The 18,728-nt window shown below is 46.4% G+C and overlaps 1 protein-coding gene across 1 annotated transcript in view; it reads right to left on the reverse strand.

The window, feature by feature from the left end:
* Positions 1-9,840: 9,840 nt before the first annotated feature.
* Positions 9,841-18,728, reverse strand: part of ARID5B (AT-rich interaction domain 5B) — a 60,772-nt gene continuing 51,884 nt past the window's right edge. The window contains exons 7-8 of the mRNA XM_085301607.1: positions 16,631-16,829; positions 9,841-12,777 (exon numbers count right to left, since the gene is read on the reverse strand). Of these exons, the coding sequence (XP_085157733.1) occupies positions 10,627-12,777; positions 16,631-16,829 (2,350 nt within the window). The 3' untranslated portion in view covers positions 9,841-10,626. The remainder of the gene's footprint in view (positions 12,778-16,630; positions 16,830-18,728) is intronic.

Below are 18,728 nucleotides of genomic sequence, written 5' to 3' on the forward strand. Positions count from 1 at the left end.
ATTTCTGACCCATTTTATGCATATAGGGTTCCAAAGACATTCAGGATATTCAGATTACCAGTGGGTAAGCCCTAGCTAGATGCATATATAATTACTAAATTAAAATATTCGAACTTTTTTTTAAACAACAGTAGTTAGCTCCCCTCATTGTAGATACATCCTTCATATCTACTTAAACCCATCTGGACTACTTGTAAACTTGACAACTTGCATTTAGCTGTTGTATCCATTCAGACTGATGAAGATGCAGTATTTTCACATCCCTGAGTATTTACTCCTTAAAAGGTTCCCAGCTACAGAGCTACCACTTGAATCAAAGGCCTCATGCTCTCTGCAAACTCACCAGCACCGCTAGTATTAATCCTGCAGCAAGCATGAGACAAATAACACCTTCATCTCAAGACCCTCACCACAGTTTGCAATGGTGTAAGTTCTGCTCAAGCCTCAGATCTTTAAGATTAAAATGGCATTAGGCATTAATGAAGCAATACATTTAACTCCACCCATCTTACTCCTGTACCACATGGTATCACCACATTCTCCAGATGTGTGCAAACCATCACTTTTCTATCTGCATGAAACATGATCTTTCAGATCACCTGTGAGATCGTTGGTAAACTATCCTAAGAGAGTTGGAGAGGGGGAAGTAAAGGAGACAGTGATTTCCAGGTAACAATTATTGAAATGATGGATGTCTGATCAAGTACATTTTAACATGCTGATAACAACCTCACTGCATTCTACAGGCACAGATTAAAACTCCACTTCAGGCAGTCTCATCAAAAAATATAGGCATGCACTTCAGCTATGTGCAGCACTGCTCACTGATCCCCAAAATACAGAGGGGAGGAGAGCCAAGATACCAGTAAAGGCAGCTCTCTCTGCTCCCCAAGGATCTCTCGGGTCACGGCCCTGTGTCACCCCGGTGCCACGCAGTTTCACCAACTTGCTGCCACCTCCTTACCTCATGGCGTACGATGTCCCAGCTGTGCCGGCTCTGATTCCGCTGCAACCACCGCSCCGGCGGGTCCAGGTGGCCTCCACCCGCCTCCCCTCGGCGAAGGGGAGCCCCAAAACACCTCCCCAGGGCGCAGAGGGCGGCCGAAACCCCCGGGGAGGGCGCTGAGAGAGGAGCCCCGCAGCCCGCGCCAGGGCCGCCCAACCGCCATGGAAGGTTCTGGAAGGCGAGACCGTTGGGGGGGGGGCGTTGGGGCGGGGCGCCGCTGGGGGCGGGGCCAACGGGTCCCGTAAAATAGATGTATACACGTACGTGTGTGTGTGTGTGTGTGTGTGTATATAATATATATACACCCCTGCATGTAAATTTTTGAAGGAAGGTTTAGAGCAAACTGGATAAAGTTTAATGCTGGGAAGCTATGAGATTTTTCGCGGTCAGTTCTCAAATGAAACTAGAGATGGGTTTTTTCTTTAGTTTTCCAGAGGGGCACCCCCTGCAGACTGTGCAAGTGGGGTGCGGGGGGTTGTTTTCCCCCAGTATTAACCCTTACTACTCGCAGCGGCGCGACCACCGCAGCGCTGTGTCCCCGGCAGGGTCTGGTGGGGAACGGCTCCGCGTGTCCTGCGGCTCGGAGCAGTCCCCTCAGCCTCTGCCACCACGAGGCTGAGGGTCTTCTGAGAGCAGCAGCTGCTTTTTAATGGTCAAAAAGATCCTCCAGGGATTTGTCCAATCTGATTTTTTAAAACACACGTGTCCTCTCGGTATSTGTGAAATCCTGGGGCTGAGTTAAATGAAGGAGGGGAGGAAACCCCAATTCGCAGGAACGCTGGCCACGGGGACGTGAAATGTCCCATCCCAGGCTCTTCCCGTTACATTTCTAAGGCTCATTCCTCAGGCAAGACACTAGATGGAGCATGTAACATTTTTAATACTTTTTTTTTTTTTTAATCCCGTAAAGAATGAATTGCAAAGCTAAATGAAAACAAAGATGAATTTGTACCCAGCAGGCCTCACGGTCCTATCTGCTGGCTGGATACGCGCAGCCCCCGAAACAGGGCTCCGTGTTGAACACGGGCGGGAGGCCGCCCTGCCAGGGAGGGTGTCTTCGCTCCTGGCCCAGGCGCGGGGGCAAAGCTACCCTGCGGCCGCTTCAGCGCAGGCCTTTGGTTGCCCTCCTGCGCTGTCCCTGACCCCTGCTTTCTCCCGGACAAATGCGAACCTTAAATAATCCCAGGCCCAGGTGCACATGAGGGAGATTTGGGTTCCTTGGGTGGCTGCTCCCTTTTCTTTCACCCAGGCCATCCCGCCCTCCCGGGCTCAGGAGGGGCGATACGGCAGCACGCTCCAATACCACCTTGTGCACGAGCCTGCAGAAACGGGAGACAGCAAAGGCACAAGCTGCATTTTTCCTGCTCCAGGCTTGCCTCAAAGGAACCGAAGGTGTCGTGTATTCTTGGAAAGCCTGTGGGCGAGCTCTCTTTTTCTCAGAGTAATTACAATGCCAGTGAAGATTACCTGTAATGACTGTGTGCACGGTGCTCCTCCCAGTAGCAGAAACTTTCTGTAAAACTTTCCTGGAAACTTCGCCAAGGAGCAGAGACACTGACTGTAGGACAGCGGGGAAGAGGAAGGGCCCAGTTCTCAGCAGGCTGGCTTCAGGACTGTGTTAGATGGGCCTCTGGTCTGCCTGCAAAGTAGTGCTGGAAATACAGCTACTGGTCTGACATCTGTCCCTGCCCAGTGGCCTGYGGACAGCAGGCTAGATGAACGATCCAGGATCAGCACAGGGCAAGGTGCTCTTGCCCCTAGGACCTACATCTGTTCACAGCCTCCTGTGTCCTGGCTGTTCACGAAAGGGTTACAGATGCCCTGTGTGGTATTTGATAACATAAGGCTCTCAGGTCTCACATTGACCTGAGGACTGAAATAGGCAGACKAAGGGAGTGCGTAGGGGACACAGCCCAAGACTACCTTGAGAGGTCAACAGAAGACTCAAAGAAACCTGAATTTTAGTGCAAGATGTCCACGCTGCTCTATCTCCCTGCTCCGGTCTGTTGACACGTGGAGTGGACTGTGATAAAATCCCATTTCCAGGTGTGCCACAAAATCCTCACAGTCGGTCACAGCCTGGACCAGCACTGTTCCCAAACCTATGCTGCAGTGGGATCTTGTGTTTGCTGCCACTGGAAATCCTCTTTGAAAGGACATAGTGCAAACATGCACATACAGGACTTAGGCCTCAGAGGGACTGTTCTCTCCTTCCCATCTGGCCTACTGGGCAGTGGGAAAGGTGACCCTTTGCTATCGTGGGTACAAGAGACTTTCAGAAGACAGGAAGCTCTGATTTCTTCTGTGCTGAGGAATATGTGTTATATATGTAGGATAGTCACACTGCTTACTGTAGGCTAATCTACATGTGCAATCTAATCACAGGACCGATGGCAGGAACTGAGGGGCTCTCTCTATGCTGCAGAGAGCACTGCTTTCACTGGCAAGGATGAGGCAGAGGCTGYACCCAAGCCAGATCCAGCGGGGATGGAGATGGTATGAGGCATCCCACTCCCACTCTGACACTGGGAATCAAAAACCTGACCTTGCCTTTCCTAAGAAACCAYCGTATTCTCTAGCAAATGGAGTAACGCTTCTGCTCTGGCCAAGCAAATATTTAATTAGCCTGCAAAAGCGGAAGGAAAGAGGAAGCTCCAGGCCAGAGCATGCACCATCCTAGCAGAACATTTACCTGGAAAGCAGGTGAGGTGTGTTCAGCACCGGCAGGCTCACACAGGCACCAAAGCCAGTGTTTGCACAYGCTGGGTCACTGGCCCAGATCCCGAGGGGCTGGGAGGCTGCCTGTCCAGGCAGGAGGAGTGGCACTGCACTTGCTTCCTTGCAGCCCCAAGCAATGCACTGAGGTTGCAGATGGAGGTGGAGTTTGGGGCATTTCCTACTGGCAGCCTCAAGGCACTGACTCACTGTGCCCCAGTGGCCACGTCTCCCCATTTCTGAGAGGCTGCCCTCGAAGCACAGCTGAGATCTCTTTCCTACATGCATGTTGGCCACTGCTACAAAGGAACATGGCACAGGGGCACTACTTCTTCCACGTGAACTCCTTCTCGCAAAAGTGCAAGATACAAAAAACAGCAGACTCTGCTCAGGAGACCTAAATTGCAGTGAGCACCACGATCTTTTGCATTTCTACTTTCCTTCAGTCCCACAAAACCATTAATTTCCCTCTGTTGACAGCAAGAGAAAAAATGGTGTGACAAACTCAGCATGCAGCAAACCAGTGGCACAGCATCCCTTGTCCTTACTCAGACCACAAGACATTCAGCCTTCAAAACTGGAAGTGGTTGAGAGTCACTAATATAACTAGACTATTCTCAGTTGTAATTGCGACCGACTGCTTGGGCTGCTGCTCCATGCAGGCCTATGCTAGTCCATCAAAGGGGAGCTCAGCCCTGAGATGTCTGTGATCTATAGCAAGCCCTTCAAGTCACTTCAGTGCAAATTTGTTCCCAAACTACATAGCTTGCAGAGGCATAGAGAGTGTCTGTACTGCATTTGCAGTGGTTCATTGCCTCACAAGGAAAGCCTGGCCAGGAGCACTTCAGAAAATTCACCTGCAGTGTTTTAAGAAATTCCCATCTCCTTGGGTGCGGGAGATAACTGTTGCCACTGTTGACGTGGTGGGACAGAGCCCCTGCTGGTCCCTCAGCCATTTCAGTGCAAAGCCCAGCAGATCAGTTTGAAATCACTTTCATCGAGCAAACGTGTGCAGTTCATAGCCTGGTGTATCCACCTTCCTGTGCTCATACACCAGYGTGGGAACTAGAAGACTTACTGTTCAGACACTTTCGCATTCTCAAGATGCTGCTGTGGGACCTGCAGCGGTGCCAGCAGGCATGAGCTGGAGCTCAGCCCCTGCTGCTTAAGAGCTGAGGCATCTGCCATGTTCTCCTCGTCTGACTGCAGCATGGTGCTGGAAACCCCTGGTAAGGGAACAGTAACAAGAAATGCAGTGGGCAAATGGTAACTTAAACTGMCAGAAAAGTATGGCACAAGAAACCAAATTACTTTGGCTACCTGTGCAGCTACTATGAAGACCAGATCTGTGTCCGTATTCCCGTCCTCCCCATAGTTTCATGACTGATGTGGATATGGCATCATTATTTACTGTTTCTCACAATACAACAATAAACAAGTGCCCAAGAAAATTATTAAGCAGCAGATTATAACAAAGGCTGATTCTGTCCATTCACTCCCACTCGCCGCATAGTGAAACCGTGGTGCTTACCGCCACAGCCTGCTCTGAAGAACRAATGATTGAACCAGAAATTAAGACATCAAAAAAGGAAAGAGCTCTGTCTGGGGCAACAAAATGCAGYGGTGTAAACCCTCTCATTGGGTCAGGAGATGCCTACGCCTCCGCTTGCTGGGAACCATGCAGCTGGACCAGGCCAATGGTATTACGCTCTGTCCTTACATGCATCCCCTGGCCATCACCCCTGGGTTGCTGAGTATAGTTGGCTTTGCAACTTCTGTACATAGACTGGACAGCTAGAGTCTTTCCTCAGGTGAACCTGAGCCCACACATCAACACAGCTCCACTGTGTCCAGCTGCAAGCCTGCCTCGTCACCCTAGCTGGTTTTTCCCCTCATTTCCCAGCATGCATAAGAAACACTTTTTTTGCAACTTCTTCTCAACTACAGCACGTATCTGGAAGCCTTATCGAATAGCGACATCTACCTGGGCTGTGCTTGTCTGGTTGTAGTGACACTTAAGACAAGCAACCGTCCCATCTGCATGCTGCTGTACTCTCTCTCCCTTCCCCACGTGAGCTGGCAACAGCTCGCTCAGCAACTGCGCTCGAGTTTTGACCCCCTTGCTTGTGCTACCTTGCAGATGCTGAGCAGGAATGAGCACCAGGGGTGCCAGCGATCCTCGAACAGCCTCACCCATCCATACTGTGCTGCAGGGCAGAAACMTGAAGCTGCATCTGCTTTTGGGACCTCTGTGGGCTCACAATTACTAGCTTCTGGGAATCCCCCGGGAATGGGCAAGGTTTCCTTGCAGACGACAGACATACGGACACACACACACTTACCAGGACCACAGAGTTCAGCCATGATCTGGGACCACAGGTTGGCCCCAGCCACTAGATCCGTCCTCAGTGTCGACATACACGTGGTGCTGGTGGTTTACATTTCTGAAACATACTGAAGTAAATGATTTTCTCAGCTAAGCAGAAGAGGAACGTAACTGCAATCAACATTGTTCACTGAAAGACCACTTTCTTAAAGGGTCTTAAGGATCTTAAAAGGTCACCAAGTTTGGGCGGCTTGGCCTCAGCTAGGAGCAGAACATAAGTGAACTTTATTTGGTGCTTGTTTATTGGCATTAACAAAATTGTTAGTTAACATTTGACTCCAAAATCTTACTTGTGGTTGAGCGAGGAAGTACAGAGGGTGATTCTCCAGATCCCAGCTTGAGTCTGCAGCACTAGTGAAAAAAAAATTCCTGCTCTGAGATGCAAATAGAGCAAATTTGCTACAGAAGCCATGGCTAAACACGAATGTTATCCCATCAGAAGCTGTTCTTACAGTCAGCCTGACCGCAGCCACACTTCAGTGYGAATGCATTATAAAAATAGAAGGGCACTGAAGATCTTGTCTCTTCCTCCTTTAGGAAATTGCAAACTTCCATTTCTTTAATCTAATCATTTGCAGGAGGGGACATTTTCTCTAGAAAAGCCAATATAAGAGGGCTGAAAGGTCGGATGGGATAATATGTAATCCATTGCGATAAGGGCTGTTTACAGAATTATTAATCAAACACAAAAGGGAACAGATAGTAACATTTTTTATTAAATATTACAGTGGATCAAAAAGTACAAAATATCTTTTGCCTGCTATGTGATTGGGAAACTATTGGCACATAATACAGTATCAAAAGCATTAATAAGTACAATTTGGAAAACATACAAAAATTGAGTGTTTATAGTTGGCTCAGCTTTATTTCTGGTAGTGTTTAAACTAATGCAAAGGTTACTCAATAACCTTTTAAATGGGAAACTATATAATATTACTGGGCCATTTTTATATATACAAATCATCACCTTACAGAGCATATAGGCTACATAACTTGAATCACAAAAAGTATACAATATTTACAACAAAAGAAAGTTAAAAAAGTATAAACAGCTAGTAGATTATGCTGCCATTATTAGAACATATTTAAAACTATGGGGTTGGGGGGAAGAGGGGACCAGGAGGAAGAGAACAAGTGAAATATCAACCACATTTACAGCAAACACCATAGTAAGTGCTCAAGATAATAGTTTCAATGCTGCAGGCCTGACATCAGTGAAAGAATTCCCATTTCTCATTAAAATCATGACAATTGTAAAATTGGACCAGATGCGACCTAATTGACCACTACAAAAAAAGTGATCATGTGAAAGAGCGAGCGAAGGGAACTGAACCGTGGTCTCTGAAGGCACACTACACGAAATAGTCCAGTGACCCCTGGAAACTGCGTTAGACATGTCAACACAGTAAGATACAGTACTTACGGACTCATACACCAATTCCGTATGCCGTAAAGTCAATTTTTTTTTAATTGGAACAAACTGCTTTCTATGCACCGATACACTGTGCAAACCTTTCATGTCAAACAAATAGCTAAGACAGTCCTATTGCAAAATACAGCCTTTGTTCATTTTAACCCTTACCAGGAAATTTTACTGGGAGCCAGGTTCCACTCTTTAACRCATTTCCTAAAGTCAAGCTCAGCCTGTAACCAGAAGTTAGTACCTTTTTCTTTTAATCTCACGACCCTTAGAATCCCTAATGAATCCTGGACATAGTACATTTGAATTGCAACAGTTCTTGGAACAGGTTCTTGGTAAATAGATTTATGACTCTATTGCCAATTAGATTCCACAGTTTCCTTTACAAACTTAGCAATAACAATGGTTTGATTGCACAAAGAAAGGCTTGTGCAATTTCATTCAATAATAAGGCCCCTTGAACTCAAACAATGCAAACAAAGCCCCATTTAAGACATTAAAAAAAAAAAAGTTTTCGGCCAATGGAGAATTCAATAGTCTTTTGAAACATTTCCAAGATTTCTGTTAAAGAGTTTTTAAACAAATAATGCACTGCTTCTGTTGGGGGGTTATGCTACCATTTCTTTTTATTTGTCCTGATGTTTTGCCCAGTTTATTATGAGTTTCCTCAGCCAGAAGCGGCCAGTCTCCTCGTGGAACAAGAGAAGCGCCTTCCTCCCCTCTCCCCTTCCCCTGCACTGCGTTAACATTGTTTTAAAAATGCTATGATCAAATTCCAACATGACGTCGTCAGAAGCGAAATCAGACACCTCGTGTAAACAAATGTATGAGTCCAGGACACACAATTTAGCCTAAACAAGAAAGAAAAGTGTTTGATTTGCCAAAAAGAAAAACAACAAAAAAAGACAAGCTTGCATTTGTGTTTGCTGTAGATTTTTATATTCTCTCTCCTTCCCCCCCACCTTCCCCTGACCCACCCCCAAACCCCTGATTCTTACGTGATTCAGATCTAGTGCAACTTTACTAGAGATGTCCTCAACATTATGGCCTCTGCCCAGCTGAGCTTGCGATTTTGTTTCCTTAACGGTTTGTGGAACAGCAGGATACTCTGCATTGGCACGTTCATGTTCTAAGCTCTACTAGTCTGTTTACGATCAATTAAATATAGTTTTACCACAGGAATATAAAGTATTTAATTGAAGAAGCTGGATCTTTAACAGTAGACGAGTATATTATTCTGGTTTCCACCTTTGGATATTAACTATGATACATTATATATTGTATTTGGCTTCATATCACGGGAAATTTTAAGGACATGCCTAGCATGCAAAGTGTTTCTTAGTAGTTTCCATTTCTGTTTTTATATTGATTACACTGTCTTTGAACAGTAACTGAGATGGTTTGAATCACAACCAATTTTCACATTGTAAAATGCCTCCAAGTCACACTTCTCTTTACTGATGTCTATGCTTAGCTGCATGGCAGTGACGTCCTTCAAAGCGAACACACGTCCACAGGAAAGCTCTTTCGTTACGAAAACCCAGTCCCTTCGCTCCCGGGCTTTTACACTTTGCAAGGACTCCCGGGAGGAGGGCTTAGCGCCCGGCGTGGGTGCACAAGGAGCATCCCAACAGGCTGCAAGTCCCTTTTTTGGCCCCGGGGAGGGGGCTGCGTTTCCAGGGGCGCCCTGCTGAGCGGCACCGGCGGAGACGCGCGCCCGCGGATGCCGGCGGTGCTCTCCGAGCCGGGAGGCCAAACCCGACCCGGCCAGCGAGCCCCGGGCTCGCAAACCCTCCGATTCAGATCAGCATTGGCTCCTGTTCTAACTCCCGAAATTCTTGACATTCTCGCAAACCACAAATCCGTTCTCTGCACTCCTCTGTTATTCAGCAGCTTGTGCCAGTGAGGTTTTGTTTCCTAAATCGGTTYTCTGGTATGCAGGAGGGTTTCACAGCCTAGGTAAGGTAAGTACAACTCTTGACAAATTCACGGACCACAATACGGGAAAGCAAAGCTCGGTGGGAGGGAAAAAGCAGCGTATGAGCCATTGTGGCAACACTAGGAGAGCGGCAGGTGCTCAGCACCTTGCAGGATCGGACCATAGGAAAAGGAACTTTGTTTGCATCCTCGCACCATAATATTACCTACAGTATGTTTATATCCATTAAGATTAATCTGAACCAGTTGCTTCAGTTTGTAAACAGTAAACGTTACCACAAAAACAAAACAARAACGCTGCTCAAAAGTATATAGAAACAGGAAAAATTACAAACACGTAAAAAAAATTAGGACAGCCACAGTCTTTAAAAAAAGTTGCAGATAAAATGATACTGTTTAATTTAAAAAAAAACAAAACCCAAAAAAACAAACATAAAGAGCACAGAATATACTGGACAAACAAAACTATATAAATTATTGTGACCAAATGTGACACTGGTAGTTTACGAAGTGGATATGTACAGTCAAATTAAACAGTGTTTACTCTTCTGTTTCTAATAGTGTTAAAATGAAAAATCTATTGCCGTTTTACTATACATTGCATTGATTGAATCTTAAAAGTTACGAAAAGTTTCCCAAAAAACCACATCCAATGATTGTATGGATTCATGGCCCTCTTCTCCTTTTCAGGTTCATCTCGAGTCCTTGACTCATTTGAAACAACGCAACGCCTCTGATCCTTGGCTCAATGAAAACCAAACGCAACTGTCACCTCTGATTTCAGTGAGCTCAGGACTGGGCCTGCATTTCCATGGCTCCCTTTGAACTTTTGCTCTCACCATATACAAGTCCTTTCAGARAACACATATGCAAAATGCAATTCTTTTTCTTTTCTTTCCTTTTTTTTTCAGGGGGCAGGAGAAGGGGATAAGGGGTGATGTGGGAGCCAGAATTAAAGCAGCAGTCCTGTCTGGATCCAATTTGGAAGCGTTCCACTGCACGGGGTRAGACTGCATCCTGGTTAAGAAAAATATAGATTGCTAATTCTGCAAGACATCATCACAGGGAAGGAATGTCACCAACTTATTTTTTTTCCTCAGATTTTTTTTTTGTGTGTGTGTGTGTGAGAGAGAGAGAGAGAGAGAGAGAGAGTGAAAGAATTTACAGTTTTGTGCTGGGGTGTACAGAGGACAGCTGGGAAGATGGGAATGCAGCTTGAGGGTTTATAGCAGCTAAAGGATAAATGCTATTATGCAAAAGGTCACCGTATGAACTTCCTACAGGTGTTGCTGCAGCTAAGTGTCTGTACAGTTGCTGCGAATTTGCAGGGGACGTAAGGAACTGTCTCTGCACCATGAAGGAATGAAGAGCCAAAGGTTGCATTAGTGGGGAAAGCATGGTCTGATTTTTCAAGTACTGTAAAGGATGAGAATACCCGGGCGGGAGGCGATTGTTCAGCCCTGCACACAGTGCTCCTGGATACAGGCCTGTGAAGATGGGGGTTGAAAGGGGAAATTTGTGGCCTTCCAACATGCTGCCAGAATGTATGCCGTGCACGGATTTGCTGCTTTCCCCCTCTGGATCGGGAACCTTTTCTTTCGCCGGGGTCTCCTTTGGTAAGTGCAGAGGAGAGACAGCTCGGATTTTTTTTTCAGAAATGACCTTGTCCAAATCCTCCAGGCTCCGTTTCAAAGGCCGGGCAGCACCGATGGTTTGAGGGCTCGTCCTGCGGCTGATGATCGGATGCACCATCCCTTCCATCTTCCTCAGATTCTCCAGTCTCTGGGCCTGCTGTTTCCCAGACCTGTGGAGCAGCTCGCTGTGTTTTTTAGGGGCCGTCATGGCCATGGGGGACACGCGGCAAGCTTTAGGGTTGCAGTCTAGGCTCACAGCCTGGCTGCTTGCAGCTGGGAACTGGGAGATGCTTTTGCCTTCTTGCTGCGCCATGGATGCGTGAGGGAGGCCGGAGCCTGGAGCCTTTGCAGTCTGCTTGTGTACGCTCTTTGGAAGACTCAAATCTGTTGGCTGATCATCTGAGGAGGCCTCCACTGCTGCCTTTTTTTCTTGCTGATGCAAAGATGGGTGATAATTTAAATTTAGTTTTTCTTGGTGTTTGTGTTGAGTAAAAGTAGAAATATTTTCTGACTCTCTGAACATGTCCCGAGGGAGATACTTTGATGTCTGTTCATTATTAAGGTGGTGTTCTGTGTGCCTATAAAGACTGTGCAGATGAGGTGATGAATAAAAATCTGCCAAGAAAGTGGGCACATGGGAGTGCTGCAGTGCCCTTTTCTCACTCATTTTATCTTTGCAGTCCTGGATATCTGTCTTCGGTACGTACGACTCGGCAAGAGAACTGAGGTGATGTTTTGAAAAATCACAGCGCTGATGATCCGGTTTACTTAGTATGTCATGCTTAAAAACATCATTAATCGATTTCCTTTCTTCCTTCGTTTTAAAACTCTGTACGTGTTGTATGACTGATGGCCTATTAATTGCTACAGGATCCGAATTAAGGGCATGGGGACCTTGTGATATGCTTGAGGACAGTTCATCTCTGCTGTTTAGTTTCTTTTTGCTAATCAAAGGTGGAGGAGAACCGTATGGATAGCTACAAGACAAGCTGGCCCCACTGACCTGTGACAGCAGTTTTTTCTTTGCCAGGGGTGACATGATGCCTGGATTACCTTTTGAGTAGAGGAGTGGTGTGTAACCAAAAGTGGAGTCATCGTTCATGGAACCGGGCAGCTCCTTCTCCTTGAACATGTCAAAGTTCTGGACCACCAGCACTTTAGGTGTTTGCTTGAGTGCATTATGGATATCTTCATTTCCCAGCTGATCCACTTTCACTGTGCAGTTCGCGATGTAATCGGCCATCTCCGGCAATTTGTCGTCTTCCATGTCGCTTTGAGTGGGCAGCTGGACCGGAAAAGCCGTAAAGGGCATTTCTGGAGGTTCACTTTCTAAGCTGTCAGTAAAAGCTTTGTGTAACCTTTGTTCTGGCTTTGCGTCTTCCAGGGCATCTGCTGAAGGATGCAACTGCTTGGTGATGGTGGCATCCAACATGGTCTCCTCCTCTGAGGACATTGCTATACTTGAGAAAGAGGATGAGTGCTGGACTTCCTCCTTGGCCTTCTCACTATTTGAGCTGTTTTCTGTCAAGTCTGTCTTTTCCAGAGGCAGTGGCCGAGCTGCCTCTGGTGAAAGAGGTGGAGGGCCTTGCACGGGTTGTTTCATCTCTCCCACTGTAGGATGTTCGGGGAAATTTTTCTGGTCTGCTGATTCTTGATCCTTCTCTTGTTCTGATGAAACCTAATAAAATGATTCAATAGACAGTAATAAGAATGCTGTCTGTGTTGGCAGACTGTTCATAAAATCATACACAGTACACTGTTTGCTACTTTCAGAGATGTACTTGTCAATCACCTTGTTGGAATGTGAAAGCTCTAATACCAGGTATCAGAGTCAAACAAAGAAATGTACCTCCTGGAGATATTAAGAATTACACCATCCCTGCTGGTGTCGTAATAAGGCATTTCAAAACAGCACATTCGTAACCTGACTAGAGGCACTGGTGGCCTAACCAGATCGCTGAATGCTGATCTCATAGTCTTTATAAATAATTACGCCAATGCGGAAGAGCATATTTCATAACGTGATCAATAAGGCTATAGAAATTTCTCTCACTTCACCAATAAAAATTACGAACCAATCCTACTTTTTTTTCTTACGTAATGCCAAAAATACAGTGCCTCCAACTTGGCTATCTTAAAATTCAGTGATCACAGAAGAGATCATTCATACCCGGTTCTGCATTAAAGTGTGAAAATGATAGAAATGGAATAGCAGGAATCCCTATTGTAGACAGCAAATCACTGCTACGGCTTAACTGGGACACGCATTTTTTTTTATTAACGGATTAAAATGAAGTTGTCAACATTCAGTAAGTGTATGTGCACGCTATTACAAACATATCTTTTATCCGTTATCGTCAATAGAGCTGCAGCTCTTTCTGCTCCCCCATTAATAAAGCTGGCGCGCACAATTCGCACTATTCATCCCATTATGTAGCCGGCTGAACTGCGACCCGCAAAGGTCATTAGAGCGTCCCATCTGCGATCCAGCTGACTGACAGCCCTTTTCAGAACCGCTGCCATTCTCCTCTGACATGTCGTGGTTGAAGACAGTCATAAAACAGCAGCATTGTGTGAGCCCTTTATTATTATTGTTTTCTTTCTTTCTTAGTTGTAAAGATAAGACGCATCAAGAAAGTTATTATCTAAATGCTGCTTTATGGTCTACCATCGATTGGAATGAGGGACAGGAAAAAGTCCTAACAAATCTAACCATCCTAGAGATTTATTTCTTCACAGCTGCTTTTAAATATTCCTGCGTGTTTGGTTGGCCTATTAGTTACAGTGTCTGTTAGTCATTGTAACTTTTTCTTTTTAAACTAATAGCTGCCTTTTTCAGTCCAAATACCATCATTAGGTCCTTTACAAAGTACTATCACCAGTCCCTGGAGCTTATAAAATTACAGGAAAATACCAGACAGATGAGCAAAGCAAGGAGGAAAAAAAGAAGGAGAAATCATATTTAATAACTGTACATTCTGCTCTTTGTCTCTGTTAAGCAACATTTTGATTGAAGTTTTAGCTATTGTGGGGAAATGTGCAGTAAAAAGCTAATAGCATTTTGCCTGGTATCTTGTTTCTTTGACTATGTCATTGTGACGGCAGGAAAACAGTGAAGAGCACAAAAGCAAATGCAACCCTAACAAATTAAAGTTACGTTCTCTCCCTGCATACTCATCACTGTGCAGGAGGTGAACATGCAATTGAGAGGACTGTGCCCTTGCTGCTCAACCCCACTTTTAGAGATAGCAGATATGGCCAGCTCCTAGGCCACATGGTCGCTTGGTGGTGGCCATGCCTCTCCATCTACAGATGTAGCTATGAAGGTTCCCCATGAGCAGCAGCTGCCACCACTGTCCCCAGATAAGGATGCACCCAAGTGGGACGCCTGTGATACAACCTGGCATGGGGACTCGCTGCCAATGCATGTGCCACGTGTGAGGGACAGGCGACCTCCTGCGCTGCGCCCGGATGTGGACGTGATGGGACGGGATCAGGCGCCTCCGTTCTCCCGGCCACTGGAAAGGTCACAGCCTGGGCACGGAGCTCATCCCACGGCATGGCACTGCTGAGCTTGCGTCCAGGCCTGCAGGCCCCTTTGCTGCCAGGCTCCACGTACCCACCTACTCATACAGTGATCCCCACCAGGCTGATGTGCTTAATTGCCCACCCTGATGACACAGGGGCAGGACACTGCCCTACATCCCAATCAGGGGACAGATTAATTCTGCTGCAAAAGGTACCATCCCACAATAGGAAACTGCTACAATTGTACATTTTTATTGTCTCTTCCAGGCTCCTTACATTTCTGATAAGCACAGCTTAGGAACTCTTCCTGCAAATCACACACAAAAATAACTTCAGTTTAAGCAGCAGGAAGTTTGAGATAGGGAACAACAAAAGCGAGGAAATTCAAAGTTAAGGCTGACGCTCCATTGCTGACTTGTTATGTTGTGCCGAGCTGTGGCAGGCCCGATAGTATGTAACATATCTTGCTGATCCAAGGCCCCACAATAAATAACCAGGCACAAAGGAATGACAGGGGAATGGAGCACAAGCCTTAACTTCGCATTTCCTTGCCGTGGGCAATTTGTGTTGCAACCTTCCAGTGACTTAAGTAGGTTTTTGTGCGCTCTCCTCTCCATGTATTTTAATCAGAAGCAGAGGGGTTCTCCCCCTAAACGGGTTCCCTACTTTAAAATTATAGCGTGAGAGAAAACAAAAATCTCTCCCCTCTCTGTGAAGTCTCTGACGCTGGATATTACAGGCGCTGTTGATCAAGGCTATTAAAAACACAAATTCTAGTTCAGACAGGAGACGAGACTTGCCACCGTAAGCATGACTTAAAGAGGTAGCAGCACGCAAAAATCAAAATTTCCTGCTCTTGAAACTGAGTAGGCAACGTCTCAGATGCATCCCTGTTTACTGGCTCTGTGATTTTTTTAAACAGTGAGGAGGAGGATTGTTGTTAGCTGAGTCAATACCAATTTCCAGGCTGGTTTAGAAACAGGCAGGACTTATGTACCTGCCAGACAGCAATGAAGTCAAGGGAGCAGCCCGAGTCTGCTGGGCACGTCACATGGCTGCTGGCATTCTTCAAATACTTACAACACCTTGAAGGCTGCTGTGATCTGGCAGGCTGGGGGGAAAAGCAACATCTTGTGCACGGGGCAGYGCGTGAGGAGCTTCAGGGACTCATTCGCACCCCAGTGCAAGTGGGGCACAGGAGACGTGGGCAGGACTCACAGAAAAAAGACACATTGGAGCAAAATCCCCACTGATTTTATGTCCCTTAGCAACCCCCTTATTTGCAGACTAACATGAATTTTGCTCATCTATCCTATCATCGGCTGTGAGCACAAACTCTGTGGCAGGAGGCTGGTGCTAGGACGGTGCTGGCTGAGACCCTGCGTGGGGACCAGGCGTCAGCAGAGGGATCTCTCCCAGCGGGAAACGCTGGTGGCACGAGAGGGGGAGYGGGCAGGCCCGGCAGGCTCAGTCTCCCCCAAAAGTGACCTTCCAGCCCAAGGAGAAATCGCAGGTGACGTGGTAAAAGCCCTGGCGTTGACAGGCGTGTGCCYACCTCTGCAAGCACGGAAGGGCTGATCCCGAGGCTGCCATTACACAAATCAGCTGTATCCAGCAGTCACCACAGCATTATCAGCAGCATTAGAGGTTCCCGCACCCTATACTTAGATTAGGAAATAACTGTGGTGCTTGTGTGGTTTCCTTTTGGCAGCTGCTGATCTTCCAGCGGCGACCGCTGTATAACACAACGAGGAGAAACGATCCTCGTTACATCCAGGGCTTGGTTTCCTGCCATCGCYTCCACGCAGTATGGAGCTAACTGGTGGCCGTCCGCAGCCCGGCAAAAGCGCAACACGGACGGCGCTGCAGCAACCGGAGCTGCGCGCGGGAAAGGCCAACCGCTCCGAATCCGCCCATTTAAACCGTGCGCCGTACCACTGGATTTCACGGGATTAAAGCTGTACATTTTGAATTGAAAGTTAAAAAGCAGGAAAGCAACCAACCTCAGATGCATCCTGGGGCTTCTGTGCATTATCTTTTTCCTTCTTGCTCTTTTGGTTTTCATTTTTGATGCGTTTTGTTCCAGACACTTTTGTTTTCACTTCACCCTCCTGGGAACTGTTATCCTGTTTTCGAGGTTTCACTGGAGGCAGTGGCTTATCTTCCTCTCCTTTAATAAATCTTTCATATGGCAGGATTAATCTAGGGGATTAAGGAACAAATAATTGATCAGGTTTTGCCATTCTAGCAAAGAACAAAATGTAACTACTATGAGCAGTTTACCTAATAAATCTATTTCCTTCCGCAGTGTAAAAGCAACCCTGTAAACTCTACATCTACAAATCCAACTGTGATAAATCAACTTATTTGGCAAGATTATCACGTGGTGTAAATCCAGTGGAGCTGTAATTGGTGTAAATCAGGTGTCAGCAACGCTGCAGCGCTGTATGCAGCTGAGGATATGAGCCACGCCGTTTCAGATCGATCGAAAAAAATTACTTATTTTTTTTATTTTTTCCTGCCTCTCCTTAAAAGCACAGAGCAAACCCCAGGGAAGCACCACTGAGCAAGCCGCTAACAGCTTCGTGATCTGCAGGCTGGTTCCCCTAAGCGCAAGGCGCAGGGGGCCCTCGGCGGCGGACGAGCGCGGCAGGGTCCCCGGGCGCCRGCACCGGCGCCACGGCCCCCGCCTCTGCAAACCTGCCTTTTCCTCCCTAGCACCGAGCTGGAGCCGTCCGCCCCGGGCGGAGACGGGACGGCAAACCAGAGAGGAAGAGAGTTAAAAAACGAAGGAAATTTTATCCCGGGAACTTTCCTCCACAAAGCGTGTGAAGCCGCTCTAAAAAAAGAAGAAACAAGCAAAAAATATCCTCCTCCCCCCCCACCCCGTCGCCAAAGCATAGAACAGTTTGGGCTTTAATCTATCTGTTTCCCCTCTGCAATTCGTGATCTGAAAGGAAAAATAACTGATGTAATTAAAAGGGATAGATTGCATTACAATCTCAGTTTCAACTTCAGTGATTAAAGTTTTTATAATGCATTTGGTATGATTAATGACTAACTGTGGGATTAATACAAGGCTCAGACTTTAAAAATATGAACTTTAATACAGCAAACATAATTTGTTTTAAAAAAAAGACAAGCTGACGCTATGAAGAAAATGTACTTTGCTTATAAACAACATAAATCTGTTCAAATACCAGGAATCCTTAATTATCTTTAATCTAAGACTCCAAGGCAGAAATCTCTTTGGTTCAGATATTCGTTTGTTATCCTAGAATCAGTTCCTAAGCATGCAATTTTGATTTACATACTTAGATGTTCAAACACAGTTTGGGCTTAAGAGAGCAGAAATTAGATTGCTCGCGATCATAATATTTTACATTTTAATAAAATGCAACATAAATTATGTTAAAATATAAACCTAATTTATGCTATATTAGAAACAAAATTCATTAACTGAGCATGCTCTGACATGGTATGTGCAAAGAGGCGTGAATAATACTTTCTAGCCCTGAATTTGGCAGGGCTCCAGTAATGAAGCTAAGCAGAGCCCACAGGGAATATTCATCTTCAGATCCCATTACAAACTGAGTTTAAACATGTTACAGCTGCTAAAACTGGAAACTGCTCCCTCTATGCAAACTTAGCAAAATAATACGCAGTTGCCAAATACCTGCTTCCCACTGTAATATTACAGTTAATGTGTGTATAATAAAGAGCATAACTAAGCAGAATAAGGGGAAAGAATGAAAAAAAAAAAAATCTTGTTCATACTTGAGGGCTGCTCGACGTCGGCCGCCGGGCGCGCGCGTCGGCGCGTGCTCCGCCGGGGCAGGCGAAGGGAAACCCGCGCCGCCACCCCCGGGTTTGACTTTGTTTTGTTGCCATGGGAATGCGGCACCCGTGGCGGGAGGAAAAAAAAAGTTATGTGTACGTACGTGTGTATATGTGTACATAGAATAAAAACGTACACGTAATGAGAATYTTATACCTGCGCCTCCCGGCCGGCGCAACGCCTCTCCACGCGGGCGGCGGGGGCGCGCAGCTTGGACGGCGCCGCCGCGGCGGGGCGGCAGGCACGACCGCGGCCACCGCGGG

The sequence above is a fragment of the Rhea americana genome, unplaced genomic scaffold, assembly GCF_003343005.1.
Source record: "Rhea americana isolate MKP2758 unplaced genomic scaffold, rheAme1 scaffold_179, whole genome shotgun sequence".
Lineage (NCBI taxonomy): Eukaryota > Metazoa > Chordata > Aves > Rheiformes > Rheidae > Rhea > Rhea americana.